General features: G+C 44.1%; 1 protein-coding gene across 4 annotated transcripts in view; it reads left to right on the top strand.

Moving 5' to 3' along the window:
* TDRD7 (tudor domain containing 7) overlaps positions 1-27903 on the top strand; it is a 117929-nt gene that overhangs the window by 76748 nt on the left and 13278 nt on the right. For 3 of the 4 annotated variants that reach the window (XM_045021099.1, XM_045021096.1, XM_045021097.1), the window contains exons 8-14: positions 1657-1843; positions 3659-3770; positions 17073-17275; positions 17395-17556; positions 20264-20347; positions 20825-20959; positions 23739-23849. In XM_045021099.1, coding sequence (XP_044877034.1) covers positions 1657-1843; positions 3659-3770; positions 17073-17275; positions 17395-17556; positions 20264-20347; positions 20825-20959; positions 23739-23849 — 994 coding nt within the window. The remainder of the gene's footprint in view (positions 1-1656; positions 1844-3658; positions 3771-17072; positions 17276-17394; positions 17557-20263; positions 20348-20824; positions 20960-23738; positions 23850-27903) is intronic. The other variant, XM_045021100.1, reaches the window with a different exon arrangement.

Below are 27903 nucleotides of genomic sequence, written 5' to 3'. Positions count from 1 at the left end.
CCTCATCAACATACCTCTCTGCCTCTCTTAGCTCCTCCAGTTCCGCCACCCTGGCCTCCAAAGTCCGTACATGGTCTCTGAGGGCCAGGAGCTCCTTGCACCGACTGCACACACACGCCACACGCCCACAGGGCAGGTAATCATACATGCAACACTCAGCGCAATAAACTGGATAGCCCCCACTCTGCTGCTGGGCTTCTGCCTGCATTGTCTCCTAGTTAGTGGAAGGGTGGTTTACAGAAAGGAGTTTTGGAATGTGGTTCGGTTTACAGGTTTTAGGGGGGGGCCACAGGGAAGGGGTTACGGCTGGTGAGGGACTCCCACTCCCCTTCTAAACGCCCTTGTGAAACTCCCTGTTAGCAGCTCCTGTTCGCAAAATATAGTAATATATAACATGTAGCTGGATACCTTAGCATATGATGGAGTGTTGTGATTTTACAATCTAAGTAAATGTTATGTAAAGATAACTTTAAAAGAATCAGGAAAAGGAAATCTCTCTTCTTGTATAAACTTGATTTTATACTTCATTGGCTTTGAGAAAACAGTCATTTAATACCCTGTTAATCGGATGTTTGAATATTGCCAGAAACTAGTTAAGCAAGAATGTCCTGAGTGATCATATGGCATAATTTTTTTACATTTTTAAATGAAATTTGGTGCTCTTCTGCCCTTGGTTTGGGTTTATATAACCTTTGCCTTTATAGCTGGGCTGTTGCAGTAGTCTGTCTATCTACTAGACTGCAGCTCTGCATTTTGCCACTGACAAGTGAAAGGAAGCAGTGTGACAGCTGATGGCACGATAACAGCTGGGCTAGCACATGAATGGTAATGAGTAAAGGATTAGAGTTAACCACAGTTAAAGAAAATAACTTCACTTTTTTCCCAAGTCACAGCCAAGGGAAATGGATGGAGGGGCAATCAGGGAGATCAGAATCTGACCCAGCTGAAGAATGGATTGTTCTGGGAAACAAATTGTCTAGGGATGAACGAGGACAGCAGCCTAGTATTAGGGATCAAGTCTGGAGATTCAGGAGAGAGACTGCAGCAGATGGTCTGACAAGTTTGATGCCTAAAGCTGCTCTAGTTTCCCTGAGGTTCGTGTGGGGAAATTTCCTTTTGCACAAAGTTTAACTTGGTGAAATCACTGATGTAACCAATGTTTCCATGAATGTGGAGGGTCACAATCCCTTAAAATTTCAAAGATAAGTTCCAATTTCCTAGTTACATCATATCTGACTTCAGACACCACTCAGCTTATAAAATGAAATATACCTTCACTACCAGAAGTGCTAGGGACTTTCACTGGAAAAGTTCAGGTTCTAAAGAGTACTATAAGATCCCTTACGGTATTGGACTGATCCACTAGCAATTTTCTTTTTGGATACTTACAATTGAATCCAATTTGTGTCGCAAACAGTTATATTGGGTCTGTCATTAGACCCTTACCTAGCTTCAGATAGTACTACTAAATTCTTTGCTTCTCTAAGAACTATAACTCTGTTTCTGTATCCTCATTTTTTGAGAAGGAAAGTTCAGATACCGATGTGACTAAATATCTACATGTATGCTTTTTCTGTTTCAGCTTTTGCATCTGCTCAACTTTTCTGTTACTGTACTTACCTCTTTGGTGGATTTGTTTCCCCTGACATACTGTAGGTACGTGGGCAAAGACTATTCTGCTGCTCAAGAACTAATGGAAGATGAGATGAAAGAATATTATAGTCAGAATCCCACAGTATTGCTAATGCAGTCTGTAAGCATTGGACAACTTGTCGCTGTACATGCTGAGGAAGATGCCTGGTTGCGTGCTCAGATAATTTCAGTGGAAGACAATAGAATAAAGGCAAGCAACTCTTCCATTCCGACACTTTGTGAAAAAGAATTAGTATAAATAATAACACAGGTAATAGCTGTGCATTTATCACAGCAGAATCACTCTGCAGTACTCAGCAACAAATTGCTTTTGCTCTTCATTATATGAAAAAACTATGGTTTTAAAAATAATTACAGCATTGCAGCTACAGTAAATGGTCTGTGGCATTTTTCCTTTTATTATTTTATTTTAGGCTTTTCTGTGTTCATTGGTATCTCTAATACACTGATGTATCCTGTGCATCATTATGAAACCTGGAAGTAGTATCTCCATCTTCCAGATATAGAATGTAAATGTCAATAGATAACTAGAATGCTGATCTCCTGAGCCCAGTCCTAGTGCAGTTACCACAAGTCTATCCTTACTGTGTTTTTTGCAGCTTTGCACTACTAGAGCTTAGGCTCACTTACGCTGACTCGGTAGTCCTGCTATTGTACTCAGTATGCTGGTTAATGGAATACCTTGAACAAAATTATTGAACTCTTTACACTGCTGCAGTTTCTCTTCTTGTTCTTTAGAGTCACTGTATTTTTGGTGGCTCTACTTTTAGAGAATTAGAACATGACTGAACTGAAAGTTTTTTTAAGAAAAATTTCAAACCTTTGTGTCTAGTGTCACTATGTAGTTATACTAACTAACCTTAAATGTTAGGTTTTTATTTTTTGCAGTCTCTACTTCCCTAGTCAGCATGACATACTTCCACTAAGATCTGCTAAACACACTTCTAATACTAGTCCACTTCGCAAATTAGTCTAGTGGAGACATGCAGTTTTAAGTATCTGTTCCAAAACTGTGTGAGTTCTCATTCAGCTGGGAAATCATGAGGTGAGAGAATCTGTCCAGTATTCAAAGGCTTTAGTATTAGCTGCAGAAAAACTGCAAGGACAATAGTAGCTAATGTACCTCTGATTTCTCTCCAGATTATAGCTAACTGCAATGGCTTGCACAGTAGGGGGGCCAATGGTGCATTGCAAGAACAGCCTGCTTTCTGAAGTATCACTTCCAGATTTCTTGTTGAAGTCTGTCTTTCTGGAGTGTCTGGTTTGCACATCAGATTTTCAGAAAGGCTTCTAAATTGCTATCCCTGAGCCTGGTGATCTTCAAGAAGTTAGCATGGTGCAGTGTGTAGTTCAGAAAAACAAGAGACCATCTGTATAAGCTGCTACAAAGCATCACTATAGCTTCTTCTGTTCCAACCACCATCAGCCATTTTCTCCCACTGACTGAGCAATATACCTATCGAGATGATATGAAGTCTGCTGTATTCTCAAACCATGTAATTAACTCAAAAAGGTTCCATTCTCATTATAAAAACAAAAGGGAAATACCTAGAACTGCATTGAAATACTATTAAAGGGTCTGGCCTAAACCCACAAAAGCCAAAAAATTCAGAATTACCACTTTACTGCCATCTTCTGTACCGTTCTGAGGCAATATGTACTAGAAAGCACTATCATTTTGTACCCTTTGAAGTGCTGATGTTCCAAGGAACAGCTAACACTGATCTTGCAGTGATTTCAGGAAAGAGAAAAAGGGTGTGGAGCACTTTTTCTAAACCTTTTTTTAATTGACATTAAGTTAGTTTGAAGAATTTTCATATAATGGTATTGCAAATTATATACCATGTTAATGAGAAGCAGATTTTTGTTAACAGCTGGCTGTATAAAGATGTGTTACTAAATAATAAGTCCACCAAGTTTGTGTTTTCTGGATAAATCATTAAAATAGTACTAACATACTTGTAATATGAAAAATAAATGTTTCTCTTTTTCTTTCAATTATTAGGTATGCTATGTTGATTATGGCTTCAGTGAGTTTATTGAAAACAACAAAGTGTACAAACTAGATAGACGCTTCTATTTGCTTCCATTCCAAGCTGCAAAATGTAAACTAGCAGGTAAGAGGAACTCTTTTGAGAGAATTATTAAATATCTAGTACCATAATTTTGCATGCAACTTAAGAGGTTGGGGCAGGAAAAGAGCCCTTACCCCAAAAACCTTACTGCCTACTTCAGAGAAACCTGGGAAATGAAGGTGAGAAATGGAGTTAAATCAAATTAATGTTTTTATTTTGGCTAGATTATTAAAGCTGAGTCTGTTTTCAAAAGGCTTTTGTTTTACCAGAAGAAAATAAATTATTTTATTGAGTCTAGAGGGATCTTGATTGTATATTTCATGGTCGAAGCTTGATTTAAGACTAGAAAGAGATCAGCTGAAGTTTCTCTGGTTTTCTTAGTGTCTGTTTTATTTTTTGATGTAGAAAGCTAGCTACACTCATCCTCCCTCCCTGCTTCATTCTTTTTATTACACTTGCTTGTTGCATCTTATTTATGTTGCTGGGCAGGTCTTCCAGATCCTCCAAGTTTGGAGCCCCATTATACAAGGCACTGTATAGACACATGGTTAAGTCCGTGTCCCAAAGAGCTTGCAGCCTAAGTAGACAACACAGACAAAAACAGGAGAGAAAGGAAGGTATAATTGCTCCTTTTTACATATGGGGGAAACGGAGGCCCAGAGAGACTAAGGGTCAGACCTACAAAGGTATTTAATCTCCTAAAGATGCAGATAGACACCTGATAGGACTTACAAAAACCCCTAATAAGCAGGTTAAATACCTATATTCCTGTAACACTTTTTTTGGTGTATCCAACATTGTAAATCACCGTTACCCTTCTGCCTAAGCATAAAAGGAATCTGCTGGTGCTGAACTGAGTTATGGCAACTCCTTCCCACTCCAGTTTTGGTAGCCAGACCCACAGATTTCTGTTTTAACTTTGCCTTGTAGGTTAACCCTTTGTGGTGTTCAGTTCCTGAACTCTCCAGAAGTGTCACCCTACAGTATCCATCCCGTTACTGGACACTCACAGAAATTACCAAGAGTGTGTGCGGGGGCGGGCGGAGGGTGAAGGAGAGTGTCTGTCTGTGTGTGTGGTGATAGACCCAGGCCAGTTGGGTATAGCAGAAGGCAGATATACTGGCCAGTGGATTAACAGTTTTCTGTTCCCTGATTGACCAGAGCAGGGGCTGCTCCAGGCTAATGAGAACACCTGACTCTAATTAGCCTGCAAAAAGTCAGGTGAGGCCATTAAGCTAATGTGACCACCTGACTCTAATTAAGGCCCTGCTGGTACTATAAAAAGGGCTCACTCCAGTCAGGCAGGGGAGAGCCAGGGCGCCAGAGGAGAGGAAGTGCGGCTGAAGGGCTGGTTAATGAAGACACCCTCAAACCATCATTAAGGGAGCCCTAAGGTAAGGGTGAAGAAGGGAGAAGCAGGAGAGCTGTGAGGAAGTGGCCCAGGGAAATATAGCAATTCTGGCAGTGAAAGGTTGGCTGCCAACAGCTGCTACGATTAGGGTCCTTGGACCGGAACACAGAGTAGAGGGCGGGCCCGGGTTCCCCCCAACCCACCACTACAGGAACATCTCCTGGAAGGGGAGGTCAGGCTCCTGTCAGGACAGGAGGCTAAACTGATCTGAAATAAGCCCCCAGGGACAACAGAGAATGGTGGGAGTTCTCTCACCAACCTCCTTGCTGGCCTGTGATGAAAAGGGCTCAGTAGACTGTAACCCTGGCCCTAGAGAGAGAAGAGCTACGTGGAGGGTCACAGTGAGCCACCGAGGCTAGCGTAAACCGCCTAGAAGTGCAGGGCCCACGGGACCACAGTCAGAGCTCTGCCACAGCATGTACACACACCACTTGTTTGATTTAACTGGGAATTCACACTCTGTTTAACGTAACAGCACTGATGTATGCTTATAATAACAGACATTTATTAACCAAAAACTTGATTTAAGTGATACCATGCAAGAATAGTAGACAGAAATGGTTACAAATAAAACAAAAGGCTAACATGCTTCTAAGTGTTTAAATTTAACTTGTTTGCAGTTTTGTGGTAGCCATTTTGGTCCCAGAATATTAGACAGGATGGGTGAGGTAGTATCTTTTATTGTACCAACTTCTTTTGATGAAAGACAAACTTTTGAGCTTACTTTGAAGAGCTCTGTATAAGGTCAAAAGCTTGTTTATTTCATCAATAGAAATTGGTACAATAAAATATATTACCTCACCCAACCTCTCTCTCTAAAACTTGACGGGTTATAGCCTTGACTAAAGTAAGCTTCTTACCTCAAGCAGCCTTTCAGCATCACCCACCTATGTGGCAGGGTTTCCACTGTTTAGAGATGCAAAGAGCACTCGCCCCTTTATCCCCTAAGTGATGGATAACAAGATTCCATTTTGCTTCTGCATATATTCCCCAAAGTTCCATTGTCTTTATTTCAAGAGTCAGGGTGACCCCCTGGGGTGAGACTCTGGTGTGCTGATACCATGCTGTTTCCTTATCCTTCTGGTAATTGGTGTTTACCTCCGAGGCAAATGAACTGCCCGTTGTCTCTGGCATCACCATACTTAATTTATATTAGAGACATATTGATAACTATACTGCCTCTTGTCTGGAAGAAATCCTGTTTTTCCCTTTGTTTGGGTCAGTGTTAATAATACATTTTACAGTGATATTAATGACCAGTGTGTCACGGGCTTTCATTTGATATCTCACAGAACATTATTTAGAGATAGTTATGACAGCAGCGTGTAAGGTGTAGTGAGTTTCAGGCTTCATAGGAATTGCTGTTACATGGCAGTGAACCCATTGCCAGTGGGCACTGAGCAGCTGTTAGGGTCACAATCCCATTGACTTAAATGGGAGTTTAGACCTCTTGTAAATCTTACTAGGCATTAGGTCTGGCCAGAAAACAAGGTCTTAGAGTGCTTATATATGCCTGTTACACCGTAGGGATGTGTGCATCCCATACACCCAGTGTTGGGAAGTTTTCTCTAGTGGTTCCCTCAGTTCCTTCTTACCATCTGTGGTTGCTAGTTGAAACCTTTTGTGTTCCCTGTGAATAAACAGCCTGGTTCTTCTTTTGAGCATATGTCCCCATGCATGCGTCACTGCACTAAGTGAGTTCTCAACCAGAGACTGCAAAGTAGTATTCGTGGGCCCACGCCTGTGCAAAACAGTTCATCTTGCTCTGAATGAGGACATATAGGGAGGCATGAGCCTGCTGCCACTCAGTTCCTTCTGTACAGCCTGCAACTCAAGACAGAGTTTTACTTATTGCTGTGTTTGGCTTCCTGCCTTAACTTGTGTATTTTGTGTTGACTGTTTTTGTAGCTTTTCTTTTAATTCTGTTTTGTTACATCTTATTTTGTGTTGGTCAAGAAGAAGAGTGGGGCTCTTCTCCTTCTTGTTGTGTTAACAGTTCTACTCCAACACAAGATTAAATCCAAAACCCCAGAGTTTAAGAGCTATGAAACATGCCACTGGTCCTTTCCCCACAGCAACGGACACTCTAGCTGCCTGTGGTGTTTGGGGGGACTCGCACAATCCTGCCAACATTTGACTGGGTTTTAAGGTCAGATTCAAGGAAGACGGAGAGTAAAATGAAGCTCATACTAATGGAGCATGCCTTGGCTCCTGAAGGGTTCACTTCCCTCCCCTATACATCGGCCTCTACATCAGAGACTGTTGCAGATTTGTCTGCAGCCCTGAACAATAACACCTCAAAAGAGAGGAGGCATACTTCTCCCAGCAGGGAAACTAAGAATAGGGGCAGATCACCACATGAGACCTCTTCTCCCTCTAAGGGTACAGCAGAGTCTCCTGCTGCTTCCAGCACCAGGGAAGAAGCACCTCTTGAATGTGTCTACCACAAGAGCAACTACTGAGGCAGCACCATCCACTCCCTTGGGAAATAGCGAGACACGCATCACATCCCAACACTGGTATCTTGCAGTACCTCTGAAAGGGGATAGGACACTACAACCATCCTGGTACTGCAGCAGCCCCCTATCTCACTACCCAGTACCAACTCTAGCTTTAGGTGAAGGATATCAGAGCCCTCCGCCTCTTTCCAGGTCCATTCTTCAGAGGAGCTTTTCTCTGATGAGCCTGAATTGTCAATTGTAGAAGGATCTAAAAGCATCATCTCCATGGTACTGCCACAAATGTAACATGTTGGGACTGGTTTACACCTCCACTCTTTTTGGTACCTATTTAGCATATCATCATGCTTTCACCCTCACTTAATTCAGGGGAGGACTCCTCAGACTCAGATCTCTGTACAAGGATCTTTCCTGGTACTCTAGTACCCTACGCCTATCAGCCCCTGGCATGAAGACAAGCATGAGGAACCTACCAGACGTTGTAGGCCCAGAGATTATGAATATCATTGGGGTCCCTTTCCTTATCCACCTCCCCAGTGGGGCCATTACAGTGACCAACTTCATTGGATGCCTAGGAGAAAGCACCAATACCCACCTGCTTCTACAGAACATCCTCTAGTACAGCACACCTTGGTTCTGCACATCTCTCTGGTACCAGAAAATGTACAAGAAGAACAGGAGTCTCGGCCAGAGGAGATCTCCTCTCCATCTGGAAAGTCCATCTTAACCTCTGGATGAGGCAGTAATGCCACCACCCGCTCCCTCCTGTGCAAATGATTTCAAGACCTTCAAGGAACTTATGGTGGAGGCTACCTATGAGAGTAACTGGAACTCAATATAGGTCCTCGCCATCAGATAAGGAATTTAAAAGGTGGGACTTGATGGGAGGGAAGAACTATTGATCAGCCACTTTCCAAGTTTGCATTGCCAGCTACCAGGCCTTGATGGCGAAATAGGATTTCAATACATACTCCACGTTTACACATTTTATTGAGCATTTGCCACAAAACCAAAAAGATCAATTTCTGTCTGTCATAATTTATTACTAAAGGACAGTTGATTGTGAAATCTTCTCTGCAAGCCACTTTAGATGCTTCCAGATGCACGGCTGTGGCAGTGGTCATGAGAAGAGCATCCTGGTACCAATCCTCTGGACTTCCAGGAGAAGTTCAAAACATGATGGAAGACTTCCCATCGAAGGGCCTAAGCTCTTCAGTGAGAAAACAGGATTCTTTCTCTACACACTCAAGGACTTACCCTCACGCCCAGGGCAACATTGCAGTTACTGGGGATTGATGTGCCTGGAACAAAAAAACGATTCAGTAGATCTCAAACCGCTCAGAGGTTGAGACTATTCCTTTACCATCAGCATACTTTTCCTAAGGGCATGTCTACACTTATCTCCTGACCAATCGATCCAGCGGGGGTCAGTTTATCACGTCTGGTGAAGATGCAATAAATTGACTGCCGAGCGCTCTCCCGTCTACTCCAATACTCCACTGGGGAGAAAAGCATAGGCAGAGTCAATGGGGGAGCATCAGGGCTGGACCTACCACAGTGAAGACACCACGGTAAGTAGATCTAAGTATGTCGACTTCAGCTACGTCATTCACATAGCTGTAGTTGTGTAACTTAGATCAATTTTCCTCCCCTTCTTCCTCCCACCCCAGTGTAGACTAGGCCTAAGACTCGGACCCTTTCAGGAGAAGGACCAATGGGCCTCCAAGTCCTACTTCTATCCAATCAGCTTCTTCCTCTGAGACACTTTTGACACCTTAGTCATGGGCATAGAGTTCAGTATGCCTTTTCACTGGATTAATGGTTGTGCAACTATCCTCCCTCTGGAAACTATCGTGTTGCCTACGTGCTTGGGGATACCTTACCTCAGACAAGTGGATAATGGAAGTAGTCAAAGTGATTATTCTGTACAATTCCATTCTATTCCTCCTTCCCATCCTACACCTGTCCCTCTTCAGGGATCCCTCTCACAAGTAACTCTTTTAAAGCAAGAGATCCACTTTTCCTTCTTCGGGAAGCTGTAGAACCAGTCCCTCCATCAGCGTTCACCAAAGGAGGGTTCTATTCCAATTACTTCCTGTGTTCCCAAGAAAAGTGCAGGGTGGAGACCAATCCTCGACCTCAGGATTTTGAACTATGTCCTAGCACAGCACTTCAGAGTGGTGACACTAGTCACCATGTTTCAATTCTTAGATCCAGAAGTCTGGTTCATTGTGCTCAACCTTCAGGATGCCTATTTCTCTTGTCCTCGACCCTTCACACAAGCATTTCCTAAGATTTGTGATTGGGGCAGATCACTGTCAATATTGATTTCTCCCCTTCAGACTCTCCATGTCCCTGAGGGTGTTTGCAAAGACTCTTGCAGTGGTAGCCCCTTGTCCACATCAGTGGGAAGTATTAGTGTTCCCATATCTGGATGACTGGGTTCTCCAGGGCCAGTCACCTCAAGAGGCAAGAAGCAAAAAGGGCATTAATGTTATTTCAATATTTGGGACTCACATCAGCCATGAAAATCCATACTGTCTCAGGTTCAGAGAACAGACTTTATTTATAGGAGCTACTCGACTCCACAACAGCAAGAGCCTACCTACCCAAACAGAGAGACTCCACCCTGTACAACCTAATCTCAGCATAACATTGCAGCCTGCAAACAGGTGAGGAACTGCCTAAAAGTCTTGGGCCACGTGACTCCTCATGTGAGAAGGCACCTCAGGTGCCTCCAGAGACAGATAAGAACAGTGTATACCCCAAACAAACACAGCTTCTCCAAAAGCATCACAGTGCCTCAGAAGGTGTGTTGGACTCTTACATAGTGGAAAGATCCAGAGGCGGCCTGTGTTTGAACCCCATTCTTGCATTTAGTGCCTTGGAAAACCCTTGCAATGGATTGGTGTCTGTTCGGATGGAGAACTCATCTAATGGGGGGCAGCACGATCACATGGTCAGCATAGGAATCTGCTCCATAGCTATATCTTGGAGCTATAAGCAGTATGGTAGGCTTGCCAACACTTCCTTTTTGTCATGAGGTCTGTCAGTCAGGGTAATGCTAGATAACAGGACAGCAGTGTGCTATATCAGCATACAACGTGGAGCAAGGTCCTAGTCCTTATGCAAAGTCACTAAGGCTGTGGAACAGGCTCATCACCCATCAGGTAGAAATATCATCAGTCTATCTACGAGGCCTCCAGAATACAACTGCAGACTCCCTGAACAGACAGTTCTGGCAGGATCATGAATGGGAGCTCAAGGACCATCTTATGCAGCATCTGACAGTACTGGGGTAAACCTCTTTTCTACCCTGAACCGTACAAAAATGTCACCTGTTCTTCTCCCAGGGAGGCCATGGTCATGACTCTGTAGGGGATACCCTAGTAACACCATGGCACAGGTCTCTTCTTTATGCCTAGCTTCCTATTTCATTAATTCTCAAGACCTTTCTCCAATTGCATCAAAAAAGGAGCAAGAGTTATCCTAGCACTCGCTTGGCTGAGTCGTACTCAAACCTCATCCACCTCTGAGTTAACACCCCTGAAACATCTGCTCACAAAGGATCTGTTAACACATACCTCAGGGACCCTTGTTCATTACAACCCTTCCTTCTTGAATATGAGAGCATGGCTCCTCAGTGACACTCAAGCATGGAGTTAACCTATTAGAATAGTGTTCATTCATTTCTCTTATCCAGTAGAAAGCCCAGTCTGTACTCACAAGATTTACCTCCAAAAGTGGATGCTCTTCCTGTCCTGGTGCTCCCTCCTATCTTCTCAAGCACCAGAAGGTATGCTTTCCAAGATCCTGGCTTGCCAGTTAGAGAGACTTGTTTCTTTGACGATATGCACAGTATCAGAGTACATCTGGTCATTAAGACAGTCTTTCACTCACCCATCCAGGGCTTCTTAGTCTTTGGTCGCCCTATAGCAGCCAGCTTTCTTAAGGGCCTAAATAAATCGGTTTCTTCTGGTTCAATAACTGGCCGCAAATGGGATCTCCACCTGGTTTTCAGTGCCCTAAAGCAGTAGTTTTCCTACTTTTTTTTTTCCTGGCGACCCAGTTGAAGAAAATTGTTGATGCCCACGACCCATGAGCAGTAGAACAGAGACCTTGGACTTCAGAAAAGCAGGCTTCGATTCCCTCAGGGAACGGATGGGCAAGGTCCCCTGGGAGAATAACATGACGGGGAAAGGAGTCGAGGAAAGCTGGCTGTATTTTAAAGAAACCTTATTGAGGTTGCAGGAACAAACCATCCCGATGTGTAGGAAGAAAAGTAAATATGGCAGGCTTGGCTCAACAGTGAAATCCTTGCTCGTCTTAAACACAAAAAAACAGCTTATAAGAAGTGGAAGATTGGACAAATAACCAGGGAGGAGTGTAAAAGTATTGCTCAGGCATGCAGGAGTGAAATTAGGAAGGCCAAATCACACTTGGAGTTGCAGCTAGCCAGAGATGTTAGGAGTAACAAGAAGGGTTTCTTCAGGTATGTTAGCAACAAGAAGAAAGTCAAGGAAAGTGTGGGCCCCTTGCTGAATGAGGGAGGGAACCTAGTGACAGAGGATGTGGAGAAAGCTAGTGTACTCAATGTTTTTTTTGCCTCTGTCTTCACAGACAAGGTCAGCTCCCAGACAGCTGCACTCTGCAGCACGGTATGGGGAGGAGGTGACCAGCTCTCTGTGGGGAAAGAATTAGTTCGGGACTATTTAGAAAAGCTGGACGAGCACAAGTCCATGGGGCCGGATGCGCTGCATCCGAGGGTGCTAAAGGAGTTGGCCGATGAGATTGCAGAGCCATTGGCCATTATCTTTGAAAAATCATGGCGATCGCGGGAGGTCCCGGATGACTGGAAAAAGGCTAATGTAGTGCCCATCTTTAAAAAAGGGAAGAAGGAAGATCCAGGGAACTACAGGCCAGTCAGTCTCACCTCAGTCCCTGGAAAAATCATGGAACAGGTCCTCAAGGAATCAATTCTGAACCACTTAAAGGAGGGGAAAATGATCAGGAACAGTCAGCATGGATTCACCAAGGGCAAGTCATGCCTGACTAACCTAATTGCCTTCTATGATGAGATAACCGGCTCTGTGGATGAGGGGAAAGCAGTGGATGTGCTATTTCTGGACTTTAGCAAAGCTTTTGATACAGTTTCCCACAGTATTCTTGCCAGCAAGTTAAAGAAGTCTGGGCTGGATGAATGGACGGTAAGGTGGATAGAAAACTGGCTAGATGGTCGGGCTCAACGGGTAGTGATCAATGGTTCCATGTCTAGTTGGCAGCCGGTATCAAGTGGAGTGCCCCAAGGGTCGGTGCTGGGGCCGATTTTGTTCAATATCTTCATTAACGATCTGGAGGATGGTGTGGACTGCACCCGTAGCAAGTTTGCAGATGACACTAAACTGGGAGGAGTGGTTGATACGCTGGAGGGTAGGGATAGGATACAGAGGGACCTAGACAAATTAGAGGATTGGGCCAAAAGAAATATGATGAGGTTCAACAAGGACAAGTGCAGAGTCCTGCACTTAGGACGGAAGAATCCCATGCACTGCTACAGACTAGGGACCGAATGGCTGGGCAGCAGTTCTGCAGAAAAGGACATAGGGGTTACGGTGGACGAAAAGCTGAATATGAGTCAACAGTGTGCCCTTGTTGCCAAGAAGGCTAATGGCATTTTGGGTTGTATAAGTAGGGGCATTTCCAGCAGATCGAGGGATGTGATCATTCCCCTCTATTCAGCACTGGTGAGGCCTCATTTGGAGTACTGTGTCCAGTTTTGGGCCCCACACTACAAGAAGGATGTGGATAAATTGGAGAGAGTCCAGCGGAGGGCAACAAAAATGATTAGGGGGCTGGAGCACATGACTTACGAGGAGAAGCTGAGGGAACTGGGATTGTTTAGTCTGCAGAAGAGAAGAATGAGGGGGGATTTGATAGTTGCTTTCAACTACCTGGAAGGGGCTTCCAAAGAGGATGGATCTAGACTGTTCTCAGTGGTAGAAGATGACAGAACAAGGAGTAATGGTCTCAAGTTGCAGAGGGGGAGGTTTAGGTTGGATATTAGGAAAAACTTTTTCACTAGTAGGGTGGTGAAGAACTGGAATGGGTTACCTAGGGAGGTGGTGGAATCTCCTTCCTTAGACGTTTTAAGGTCAGGCTCGGGGTTCAGCTGACCACCATATTTGGGGTCGGGAAGGAATTTTCCTCCAGGGTAGTTTGGGAGTGGCCCTGGAGGTTTTTCGCCTTCCTCCGAAGCATGGGGCAGGGGTCGCTTGCTAAAGGAGTGGGTGGATCGGCTTATGTGGCCTGCATCTTGCAGGAGGTCAGACTAGATTATCATAATGGTCCCTTCTGATCTTGAATTCTATGATTCTATGAAGCCTTGGCTGGGATTATTTAGTTGGGTTTCGTCCTGCTTTGAGCAGGGCGTTGGACTAGATACCTCCTGAGGTCCCTTCCAACCCTGAGATTCTATGATTCGATGATGATGATGATTATAGCCGTTAAAAGTCCTGTCGGCGATGCTGCCTGGCTAAGGCAGGCTAGTCCCTACCTTTTCTGACACGGCGCTACGCCCCAGAAGCAGCCAGCAGCAGGTCCAGCTTGTAAGCGGGGGGGACAGGGCTCCATGCATTGCCCCCCCCCGAGAACCAGGTCTGCACTCCTATTGGCTGGGAACCGGCCAATGGGAGCTGCAGGAGGGTGGTGCCTGCAGGCGAGAGCTGCACTGAGACGCTTGTGCACCTCCGCCTAGAAGCTGGACCTGCTGCTGGCCACTTCCAGGGCGCAGTGTGGTCCACAGTGCCAGGTCAGGCAGGAAGCCTGCCTTAGCACCCCCACTGCACCGCTGACTGGGAGCCGCCCACGGTAAGCCCATGCCCCAGCCCTAAGCCCTCCCAAACCCAGAGCCCCTCATCCCTGGCCCCACCCCAGAGCCCTGATCCCCCTCTCACACCCCAGCTCCCTGCCCCAGCCCAGAGTCCCCTCCCACACCCTGAACCCCTCATTCCTGGCCCCACCATGCAGCCCTCACTCCCCCACACCACATCCCTGAGCCCCTCCCACACCACAAATTCCTCATCCCCAGCTCCGTTGGGTCACGGGCATCAACAATTTTCTTCAATTGGTTCGCCAGGAAAAAAAAAGTAGGAAAACCTCTGCTTTAGAGAGTTTCTGCCTGTGAGACCCAGCACCTTTGTTGGATCTAAATTTGTTGTCTGCTTTTATTGACCACCTTTCATGCCTTAGCATCTTGCTTGTTTCTATATCTGTTGGCAGAAGTAGCCGCCTTAATGGCCATCACCTCTGCTAGTAGGGTGAGAGAACTGAATACGCTGGTCACTGATTCCCCATTCACGGTTTTCTACAATGCAGGATTCAGCTTAGGCCACGCTGTAAGTTCCTTTTGAATGTGGTCTTAGACTGATTCAGATGGAAATCTATCTACCTGCCATTGTCCTTCCCAAAGCTGCATATGAACTAGGACGAGCAAAGACTCCACATCTTTGACATTCCTTGATCGTTAGCTTTGTAGCTGGATAGGAGAAAGCCCTTTCAAGCTTCTTTCTCGGTCTTTGTTTCTCACAGACTGTGAGAGGGACAACCAATCACAACTCATAGACTTTTGAAATGGATAATGCATTATGGTGCTGCTGGTAATGCTGCAAAAGTGGTAGTGCCTCCTGACAAGCTTGTAGCACACTCAACTAGAGCACATTTGACGTCAGAAGCTTGGTGGTTTGTGTCTCGATTATGGGCAACTGCAGGGCAGCAACATGGTTTTCCATTCATACATTCACCAGATAGTATGCACTGTCTGCTGCATCAAAGGAGGACACAAATGTAGGGAAAGCGGTCCTTCAGTCCGTCTTTCGATGAGATTCCAGGCCCCACTGCCTGGTGTAACAGCTTGGGAGACCCCCAACAATGTAATGGACACGTGCAAGTCCTCGAAGAAAGAACAGTTACTTTACCTTCTCGTAACTGTTCTTTGAGACGTGTTGGATATGTCCATTCATGACCTACCCTTCTCTGACACATCAGTCGACCATTGACTTCCCGTGCAAAGGAACTAGGGGAGAGGTGGCTCTGCACTGTGTACCGTCACTCCAGAGCATGAGCCGTTCGTGTGGGGGGTATGGTCACCCTTATGCATACCGCTGGGGAGAAAATTCCAGCACCAGTGCTCAGGTGGCGCATATGCCTGCAGTGTATCTAGAACAGTATTTGAGAAGGTAAGTAACCATTTTCTCAGTTTCATGAAAAGTTTGGAGGTTTTGACACTTGTTCTTCTTCCAGTGGGGTGGGGGATGGGGTGGGGCGGACAAGACTCCTTACATTTAAGGGATGGGGGATAGGGAGGCAAAGATAGAGTTGGAGTAGCCTCTATCCTCCAAAATGACTGATAGCATGGTTTAGGCAGACTAGGGACTGGAACCTGGGTTTTCCACATCCAAATGAGTGCCCCAACTGTCTGGCTATTTGCTGTTTTGGGATAGGGGATCTCTTTCTTTTTTCCAGAAATTCCATCCTGGACCTGAGAAACCTTTCTAATGACTGTTTTGTTGAAACAATATGTATCTCTGAAAAATTTCAGTTTCAACCAAAAGAAAAAAAATCTTTTGTTGGAAAAATTCCTGATCAGCTCTACTAGGTGACGGTCTGCATCTTTAGTCACTTATTTACGTCTGTAAATGTGACCTGAAGTGACTTGACCCAGGTCATGCATGCCTGTGGCAGACCTCGGAATTTCATCCAGGCATGAATCCCAGTCCAGTTGCCTTCACCACAAAATCATCATGCCTCTCACCATATCTTAAATTACATTGTAAACTTTTCACAACAGTGACCTGTGGTGTGGCAGTGGCTCTGCCTGTGCTTCATTTCTGGTCTACCACTGCTCCACCCAGCCTCCAACGCCTTGCCTTCCAGGTTGAGGGGGCTTAGCCTTCCAGCTAGGTCATGTAAGAGTTCCACCCCTTCTAGGATACCTAAAGTCCCGAGTAAATGCACAGAATGTAAACTCTTCCCTTCCTCAGGGATGCTGTGATAGACAGCAGCCCGCACTGGTTCCTGGTCTTAGCCAAACTTGTCTCCCACAGTGAGAGCTCCAGGTCTGTGTTCCCTTTTTTATACAGCAATTAAAACTTAGAACCTACTGTAACTTGCATTTGTGATTTTTGTGTAAGAAAATGGCCATGAGTGACCATGGAGAATATTTTTACTTTGGCATATTGCTTTCCTTTACAACTCCCCTGTATTAGTCTTGAAAGTGTATGATACAAAAGCATTTTGGGGGGGAAATTACACTAAAGAAGAAATGTTACAGAAAACTAGGGGGAGGTCTCTTTACAAATACAGTACATCTCCTGTTGTGTTCTGATTCTTGGAGCTGAGCTCCCAAATGCAGGCAGAGATACTACACTTCCCTGTGGGAAAATGATGGGTGGAAATTCTGAACTGCTTATTTCACAGGGCTGGAAGCCTTTTTTGATGATCCTGTTTTAGTGAAAGTTGTTGAATCACAAACCTGTGGCAAGATATTTGCTGTGGAAATACTGGAAAAGAGTGATATTCCGCTTGTTGTTCTGTATGACACATCAGGAGAGGATGATATAAATATCAACGTCACCTGTCTGAAGGCCTTGTGTGACAAATCGCTTGAACTACACCTTCAGGTACTATTTTATGTATGATATAATACTTGTTCATTTAAAATTCTGAAGTGTTAAATCATGGGGAAGGAGTACAATACCAGAAACTTGTTAAATTTCTTCCTTCAAATATTTTGTTGCAGGCAGATGCTTTATATACAAATGTTAGCGTAACCAACGTTTGCTCTGATGGAACCCTATATTGCCAGGTGCCATCGAAGGGTCTAGCCAAACTCTGTGAGATATTGCAAATGTTGGAAGACTACTTCCATTACAAGGTGTGTAATGAGCAGGAAGGTGCTGAGGTAATGTTTTTGATTGTCTTACACTCCCTGCATCTCAGCTTAACTCTTTACTGAGGCACAGAGCAGGAATTCTGTCTTTCAGGACTTTTCAGAAAGCATTAGTATTAAACAGGGCTGCTATCTAAAAGCCTGACTGTAGCTGTTAATAACTGTTCCCAGCCTGCTTCAGAGTACCCATACAATTTCTTAGTAAAACATTTAATAAACAGAAAAGCTATTGTAAACAGTTTTTTTGGAATATACTTATGAATAACTTCTTAACAAAAGCTAGTAAACTGGATGTAGTAAATTTCCTCATCTCTCATACAGACTTCCCCACTTTGTAGCTATTATATATTTTAAATGCAAGGTTTCAACATGACGGTTACACTTCTGTACATTAGTGCACACAAACACTCTAATTCTCTCAGGTGATTTTTTTGGTCTTTATAGAGTGACCATTTTATTTATTTATTTATAATGTGTGTGTCATCTGCACTCTTCTGAGCTTAAAAATGGAAAAAGCTGAGTTGCAGCCAAACGCTTTGGAGCCTTGTCAGCAAACAAAAGTCTGGGGATCCTACTAGCTAGCAGCATTCCAACCCTTGAGTTAACAATTGACTGGCTCCCTTGTTGGTGAGACAGAAATCTGTTGTCTGTATTGATACAGTGATACAGATATTGGGATCAGTATATCCAGTCCCTGGATCTCTAAGATGCTCATTCTGTAGAGCACTAGCTTTTCCCCACGAGCCAAGTCAGGTAAAAGTATATAAACCATCACCTCACTGAGCTCTGCCCTGTTCTCTTTTTAACTGGAGCAAGATTGCAGTTCAACTCAATTAGCTAATAGCTAAATGTAGGTTCCATAGTCTCTGTAGCCCAGGGGTCCCCAACGCAGTGCCCGCAGGTGCCATGGCACCCACCAGCGCATCTAAGTGCGCCCGCGAACTGGCCAGCGGACAAGCATCCACCAAATTGCCACCGACAAGCAGTGTCATCCAGAGGCGTTGCCGCCGAAATGCCAGCAATTTTCTGCGGCTTTTCGGCAGCGATGCCTCTGGATGACGCTGCTTGTTGGTATTTAGGCGGCGACGCCTATTGACGTCGCTTGTCAGCAGCATTTCGGCAGATGCTCGTCCACCGCCATGGTCCTCCACCGGACGAAAAAGGTTGGGGACCACTGTGTAGCCACTAGGGGTGACGCATTCTCCCGTCCCAGATCCTCCCTCTAGGTCTGTAAAACACTACAGTGGAGTCAAACATTATTTAATAGACGGCTTCCTTAATAAGGAAAGCTGGAATAACACTCACCTGTGTCCTAAATGGTACAGGGATAGGGACACAGCCCTTGAACCAGACATGTCTTGGTCCTGTATGGAGCAGCCATTAAGTCCACAGGGCTATCTTTACCTCCTATATTTATAACCTTTCCTCTCAGAATCTGGCTGTATTCTCAAATGTTTGCCCTAAATGAAAACATCTCATACAGCTTCTTAAAAAAGTTACTGAGCATGTGTAGCAGCTGCCACACCCTATTTCTGGATGTTTCTGTCCCTCTTAGTGAGTCCCTGTGCTCTGCTCTAGTCTTTGCAGATGTGCAGGCAGAGTATTCAAACAGAAATCTGTGATTCCTTTCTTTACGCCAAATAGTCAAATACACTATAAAGTGTGTGGGTTACATCTGTTCCCAAATATGTAATGGGCTGAGTTGGAAATGAGGAGAGCTTTCATTGTCATCCCTTTTGGCTCCAGGATATTGAAGATATTTGACATTCTAATACAAAGGTTGATGAATGTTTCAGTTTGTCTCCTTGCTGAAGCTTTTGCTAGCCATCTCTTGTAGTAGTCTCTGCTCTTGGTCTGTCACTTTTATGCTTCTCTGGACAAGAACTGTTCACAACCAACCCAATAGGTTTTTTGCTCATAGAAGCAATCAAGATGCTCTCCCCAAACCCCCCAAGAGAATCCCTTGTGACTCTCATTCTTGCCTGACTTTTCTCATCGGCAAGGCTTTTGTAGAGGTGAGGTGCAAGCCCACCGTAGCACTTGCAAGACCCACATTTTACTTTGATGTGACAAGCAGTGCAGTTAAGGACGAGACCAGTTTTTAAACTTTCTCCAGCTCTGCCGATCAAGGTTTAGGGCAGCTTTGGTGCTCATTCTCTCCCTGGAAATAAAACCTTGAATTTTTTTTAAATCCCTTAGGTTAGATCCAAAGTGATAAGAAGTTTCTGTTTAAGTATCAGAGGGGTAGCCGTGCTAGTTTTGTATCCACAAAAACAACAAGGAGTCCGGTGGCACCTTAAAGACTAGCCGATTTATTTGGGCATAAGCTTTCATGGATTACAACCCACTTCTTCAGATGCACGGAGTGAAAATTACAGATACAGGCATAAGTATATATTGGCACATGAAGAGAAGGGAATTACCTTACAAGTGGAGAACCAGTGTTGAAGGCCAATTTAGTCAGGGTGGATGTGGTCCACTCCCAGTAATTGATGAGATGTCAATACCAAGAGAGGGAAAATTGCTTTTGTAGTGAGCCAGCCACTCCCAGTCCCTATTCAAACCCAAATTGATGGTGTTAAGTTTGTAAATGAATTGTAGCTCAGTGGTTTCTCTTTGAAGTCTGTTTCAGGGACACTCAATAACAGATTTAAGAGTAGCCATTCTTCAACCAAAACAATCAAAAACTGACTTATTTACCCTTGTTTCTTTATCGCAGCAGGCACCTGAATATTTAATCTCATTACCTTTCTGTGGCAAAATCTGCTTGTCCCATTGTAAAGGAAAATGGGCACGTGTGGAGGTAAGAAACAGGTTGTTGGGTTTGTTTGGTTTTTTGGTTTGTTTTTGTTTTTAAACCACTAAACTAACTTTCATGTGTCAACTGAAAATTGCTGCTGTTCTTTCATTTCCCATAGCATCTGCTATTTTTGCAGGTCTGGGGCTTGTCTAAAATCTGGATCATTGAATTCTTTGACACTGATTATGGCATGTGTATCATTTTACACTGGCTACTTACTCAAATAGTAAACACACATAAGTAACCTTTTACTTCAGGTGATGGAATGTGGAATAGATCCCTGTAGGCCTAACCTACTGTTTTTGTGTTGTCATTTAACATATTTCATTTCACCAAGCATGGCATCATGAAATGGAAAATAAAATGCACTGACAATATATTTTCTTCCATTTACTTAAAATATTAATTTGCTTTTTAAAGGTACTACGTTGATCTCTTGCTAGTATCGAGGTATCCTTACAACTCGCATTCTCATTTCAGATAACAAGCGTTCACAGTAGTCGTGCACTAGATGTGCAGTTCATGGATACTGGAACAGTTGCATCTGTAAAAGTTTCAGAGGTTCGAGATATTCCATCACAGTTCCTGAGAGAAATAATTGCAGTACCACCCCAGGTACAAACATCATTTTTAAGTAAAGCTGATTGCCTCTATACCTCTCTTGGCCACGTCTTAGTCTTGATAATTTTAGCTGTGTGCTCTGCAATGATTTGTGGTTTTAAAACATTTTAAGATTGCCTGTTCTGCACTATGGACTACAGGGGTGTGAATTGCTAACTGCCTCCTGTGGACATTGCTAGTGCAATCTAAAAGGAACCAAAGTTCATGTTAACATAATCCTCTTTCAAACAGGACTACATTAACACCAATGTATGTACCTTTTAATTTGCGCCAGCAGCATGCAAACGGCAGTTAACACAAAACACTTGGGTGCCCTTTGCAGCTCTTCTCTCACACACCTTTTGGACCACACTTCAGCGCAGTGTACATGGACCGTTAGCATGCACAACGTAACATTAATTCTAACGTTTTATAGTGTACAGTTTTAAATGAATACAGATTGTTCTTGTGTGCTAATGGTAGTAGTCTTAGGCCTGCTCTACACTATGCGTTTAAACCGAATTTAGCAGCGTTAAACCGATTTAACCCTGCACCCGTCCACACAACGAGGCCCTTTATATCGATATAAAGGGCTCTTTAAACCGATTTCTGTACTCCTCCCCAACGAGAGGAGTAGCGCTGAAATCGGTATTGCCATGTCGGATTAAGGTTAGTGTGGCCGCAAATCGACGGTATTGGCTTCCGGGCAGTATCCCACAGTGCATCATTGTGATCGCTCTGGAAAGCAATCTGAACTCGGATGCACTGGCCAGGTTGACAGGAAAAGCCCCGCAAACTTTTGAATTTCATTTCCTGTTTGCCCAGCGTGGAGCTGTGATCAGCACGGGTGGCGATGCAGTCCCAAATCCAAAAAGAGCTCCATCATGGACCGTACGGGAGATACTGGATCTGATCGCTGTATGGGGAGACAAATCTGTTCTATCAGAGCTCCGTTACAGAAGACGAAATGCCAAAGCATTTGAAAAAATCTCCAGGTTATGATAGACAGAGGCCGCAGCACAGTGCTGTGTGACAAGCGTAACGGAAAGCCAAAGAATCAAATGGATGCTCATGGAGGGAGGGAGGGGGTACTGAGGACTCCAGCTATCCCAGAGTCCCCGCAGTCTCCGAAAAGCATTTGCATTCTTGGCTGAGCTCCCAATGCCTGAAGGGTCAAAAACATTTTACTGGGTGTTTCAGGTTATATGTCGTCAATTTACACGCCCCTCTTCTCCCCCCCCTCCCCCCCCCAAAAGAAAAGGGAAAAAAAGTTTCTCGCCTTTTTTCAATGTCACCCTGTGTCTACTGCATGCTGCTGGTAGACGGGGTGCTGCAGCGCTGAACACCAGCATCCCCTTCCCGGTGGCAGATGGCACAATATGACTGCTATCCATCGTCGTCATCAGTCCGTGAGTGCTCCTGGCTGGCCTCGGTGAGGTCGGCCGGGGACGCCTGGGTAAAAATGGGAATGACTCCCGGTCATTCCTGGCAGATGGTACAGAGCAGCTGGTAACCGTCTTCATCATAGCAACTGGACGCTGAGCTCCATCAGACCCCCCCCCCCCCTCATGTCTAAAGAAAAGATTCTGTCCTGCCTGGACTATCATAGCAGCTGGAGGCTTCCTCCCCCTCATTTTATCTCACTAAAAAGTCAGTGTTTCTTATTCCTGCATTCTTTATTACTTCATCACACAAATGGGGGGACACTGCCACGGTAGCCCAGGAGGGTTGGGGGAGGAGGGAAGCAATGGGTGGGGTTGTTGCAGGGGCACCCCCTAGAATGACATGCAGCTCATCATTTCTGTGGGATCTCTGGGGCTCTGACACGGAGCGGCTGTGCTCTCTGGTTCTCTAGTACACTTGCCACATATTCTAGGCAGGAGTGACTCTATTTTTAGACAAAACATACAGAAGGGAATGACCCGGGGAGTCATTCCCATTTTTGTCCATGCGCCCCCGGCCGACCTCAGCGAGGCCAGCCAGGAGCACCCATGACAGCAGCAGACGGTACAGAACGACTGATAACCGTCATCTCATTGCCAATTTACAATGGCATGGCAGACGGTGAAATAGGGATGGTAACCGTCTCTGCTACCTTGCAAAGGCAAATGAATGCTGCTGTGTAGCACTGCAGTACCGCGTCTGTCAGCAGCATGCAGTACACATACGGTGACAGTGACAAGACAAAATGGGCTCCATGGTTGCCATGCTATGGCGTCTGCCAGGGCAATCCAGGGAAAAAGGGCGTGAAATGATTGTCTGCCGTTGCTTTCACGGAGGAAGGATTGAGTGACGACATTTACCCAGAATCACCCGCGACACTGTTTTTGCATTGGGATCTCAACCCAGAATTCCAATTGGCGGGGGAGACTGCGGGAACTATGGGATAGCTACGGGATAGCTACCCACAGTGCAACGCTCCGGAAATCGATGCTAGCCTCGGTACATGGACGCACACCGCCGAATTAATGTGCTTAGTGTGGCCGCATGCACTCGACTTTATACAATCTGTTTTACAAAACCAGTTTATGTAAAATCGGAATAATCCTGTAGTGTAGACATACCCCACTGTATGGGTAAAGGGACTCCATTCTGCAGACCACCGCATTCGTAGTGGTTGAAGTAACTTACAGCATAATAGACTCCTTCTTTCACTCTTTTAATACCATAAATCTTTTAATCTATCGGAGTTAAAGCTTGTAATAAACTACCTGGTTTCTGTGCAGGTAAACTTCAATAGTACAACATCATCATGTAATTAAGTTGTGCCATTAACATATTCCATGTCTTTTAGGCTATGAAGTGCTGTTTAGCAGATCTTCCCCGTAACATTGGCATGTGGACTCCAGATGCTGTATTGTGGCTGAGAGATACAGTATTAAATTGTCCTGATTGCAGCATTAAGGTAAATGTAAATATCTCAAACACTTGAAATTCAGTAAACTCTGGAATACCAGATTGAAACGTGAATGAAGAGTTGTTATAATAATATGTCGTCAGAAAGTTACAGGAACTTGGCACCTTCACCCTCCATTAGACATTCAGGTTTTGATACAAAAAATAAAATTCTTTCAGGCTTAAAAATGTTTGCCTAAATTATTTTTGTTTGAAAAGCTATTATACTAGACAATTTGCAGCTTTGTAGCCTCCCGTAACATTTGTATTCTGTATGAATTCATCATTTTTGACATGTTTGATACAAAGTATATTTGCTTGCATTTCCCAGCAAATATGTTTCATGCAGTACTTGGAATCTGTATCTAAAGAAGACAAAGAATTTTCCTCTTTCCAAATTCTCCTGTGCTAGCTCGATATAATTCCTTTTTACCAGCAAAAGAGGGCAAGAAAAAAGCAAAACACTTGTCATGCCTCCTCATAAAAAAGGAAGTGGGTGGATGACTCTGCTCAGTTATTTTCATGTCTCCAGCAGGTGGAGAGGTAACTCTTCCAGCTGGCTGGGAGAGGAATTTTTTAGTTTTCTGTTCTTCTTTGCTTTTATTTCTACGTGACAAGTCATTATCCACAAGCCAGGCTGTGACTCTACTGTGCACCAGCTTGCTGCTCAGTAATGTCCAATGTGGACGCTGCTACAGCGCAGTGAAAGTTCCACTAAGCTGTACTCTGGAATTTTCACTGTGCTGTAGCAGTGTCCACACCAGATGTTACTGCACAGCAAACTGGTGTGCTATAGATTCGCACCTTGGCTTGCACTGTAGTAACTAGCCAAGTAGATAATCTTTGACACCATGTAGTTTAATTTAGTACAGTCCATTTGCAGACTCAACTCACTTTTTTTTAATATGCTGAGTAGACGTCAACCTTTTGCAGTGTGACCTACTTACCTAATAGTCTAGGAGCACCCTTCAAAGGGAAGCAACTCTTCAGAGAGTCTGATATAATTAGTACATTACAGGGGATTGTCTGAAAAATCTTGCCCCTAATTTCATTAGAGTACCACCATGAGTGCACCTTTTGAGAGGCACACTTTGTAGCTTTTCCTTTTCTGGTCAGCTTTAGTGTTGAATACTGCACATTTAAAATACTGCTGGTCTAGTCTGGCATATGTAGATATTGTAAAATGTCATGAAATGTGTGGCAGCGTGTTCCCTCTGTGTGCTATCCCAGCTCTGTGCAGACAGCTGGCACAGCAGACCTCGATCAAACTGCCCAATAACCACAAGATCTGTTAAGGTCTGAAGGCACCCGGCCAGGTTTATTGTCAACAAAGCACAGTAATAGCATCCAGCAGACTCTGTGGGGATACTAAGACATGCATGCCCGTGACAATGGACACAACTCAGTGAATGGCGTGACTTTCTGTTCCCCTCTAGGCTGGCCAAAGACACTCCCTCTGAGACTCTATTTTATACACCAATATAAACAAGTTATGTGTTACCCCTCTGACCACAGTTAGTTACTGCCCCCTGACGTGGGTTGTTACCATCCATTACCTTGTACATGTTGATTCGATCAAAACATCTCTATCCATTATACTGTCATCCCGACCTTATCTTTAGGAGGGTTCAGCGTGTTCTCAGTATCTTTTTGGGGTGTGTTTGTACCATACTTGGTATCAGGGTGTTGTGGTACCATCCTTCTGGAATGCGTTCTGGTACCATCCTTCTGGAATGTGTGTCCTGCGCCTAGCCTTTCTTAGGAATGTGTGCCTTTGTTCTTGTCAGGCTCTGTGTGCATGTACGGAGGCAGAGTCTGACTCCTGCTTACAGCCGGTCTCTTGCTGACTTTGCTTTATATTAGCAAAGCTTTGACCACTACTTTAGTTTAGGCGTCGGGTCTCAAACCAGGCCTCTGATGCAAGGGCTTATGTCTCAGGCTCTTTTTCTACTACAGATGTTATTTATTTGTTAGACTTGTCCAAACCTAGACCACCAAGCCAATTATTTATTTACTTACACACTCACACTATTATAGTTTGGAGTTAGTATTAACTTTTTTCTTTTAAGTGTAATTTTATTAGAATTTTTACTGCTCAGTGGAGAATTTGAGCAGGACCAGCAAGCCTTTCTCATTTTCCCCTCACAATAGAAGTGAACCATAATATTTGTGTATTACTCATTCTGCAGAGGGACAAATTCTCATTTAAGGGCCACTGGCCAGGGTAGGACCACCTACCCCACACCTGCTTCTCCAGATGTGGTCCCAGCGATATCAAGAGGTTTTCACAAAGATGAGGGGAAGCAATGGCCTTCATGTAATGACTAAGGTTGGAATTTTCAAAGGAGATTAGATACTTAACTCCCACAGAAATCAGTGGATTTGTTTACCTAACCCCTTTATACTCTTTAAAAATCTCAGTCTAAGCTGTTAGTATTTCTTTGCTCTGAACAAATTCGCGTTCAGCATCACTCACTGGCAAAATATGCTCAACCTTAGGACTGTGCATTTTTTATCTTTCTTTTCTTTCCATATCCTCCTTTCTGTGTCTCCCCCCTGCCCCCCCCACCCTTTTCTTCCATCTGCATTTTCCTCCCTGCAGCAACTCTCAATTCCTACTCCCTTCCCCATTTCATCTGCTAAGATGATCTAGCAATGAAATATTTAATGCTGATGCTTGAAGCATTAACATTAACATCCCAGTGAGAGTAATTGGGGCAGGGCTGTTCACGTTTGTCAGTCCATGAGTATGTGGTTTTCCATTGTTCTGTCTCCTGATTTACACCAGCATATGACAGAGAAGAATCAAAATCTATTGCTTCAGTCTCTGCAGATTCATGAAGGTAACATTACTTTGGATTACTCAGCTTGCAAAGATACCTTTGAAATTGTTATCATGAAGGCTAGAATCTACTTGGCCTTGTAAATGAAATCTTAGGATCTAGAGATTCCAAATATGCCATGAGGGCTGAAGAAATGCATCAAGTAGGCCAGAAGATAAATACTGAATCCATAATCGGTTGCTATTTTCTTGTCTCCCATCTGCTAGTATCAAGTGTTAATATCCTCTCTTCTGGCCTGGAATATGTGGTCTCTGAAAAATCGAATTAACATGTAAGAAATGTTATCTACACTGCCAAATTCACTCTTCATAGCATTTGTACCCGTAATACTATTGTTACTAATTTAACATAGCAAAAATCATTAGACCAATGCTTTAAAAATGGGTGCCCAAAGGTGGTATTCTAAGTTGGTGGGAGCTGCTATCTTCTCAGAGCATTTGAAAATTAGGCAGTTTTATTTAGGGGCTAAAGTATGAACTTGGAAGCTGACTGAAGGCATCCATTTTGGAAAATCTAGGCCTATATTTAATAGGCTTCCACTGTCTAACCGTGGGGAAATTTCCCCTCTGTTCTCCTGACTTCTGTCCAAGCCCTTCCTGCAGACCTCCTAAGATGCTCACTTCCTGTGGACCTTATCGTTTATTCCACCTGTTTTAAAAAGCTGGAAAGATGCATAGATTCACAGTCTAAATCTGTCGATGATAATTTGTTTTTCTGCACTGACTAAATCTGAGTTAATGGTAAAAGTAGCTTTTAATAATTCAGTTTTACAGCATTCTTGAGACTTCTAGTGATCATAAAAATTTGCTAATTTCCCTGAAGGTCTTGATATGAAGCTGCACCATGTATTGGTGTATGTATAGTGTTATGGTCAATAGTATTTATGTTAAAACACAAACATACCTAACACACCAAACAGTGTATGTTAAGCATACACAAAATCCTAACTAACACACAACCTAAAAAGTAAGGAATTGAAAAGTTCAGACAACAGTGTGGGCCTTCTACTCTGCTACACAGATGCACAACCACCATATGTCAGGGAACATCATAGCTTTAATTCTTCCCTAAGGGGGATGCCAGCATTCCAGCACCACCACAAGCACAGTATTTCTCTCCCTATTTCCTTTGTCGAAGATCTCAATAGAAATGCCTTAAGAGTAGCAAAAGTGGTTCCCTATGCACTGGCAACCGCCCATTTGGCTATAGGGAACATTACTG

The sequence above is a fragment of the Mauremys mutica genome, chromosome 6, assembly GCF_020497125.1.
Source record: "Mauremys mutica isolate MM-2020 ecotype Southern chromosome 6, ASM2049712v1, whole genome shotgun sequence".
NCBI lineage: Eukaryota > Metazoa > Chordata > Testudines > Geoemydidae > Mauremys > Mauremys mutica.
Note: the sequence above shows the minus strand (reverse complement) of the source record. Positions and strands in the feature narration are given on the sequence as shown.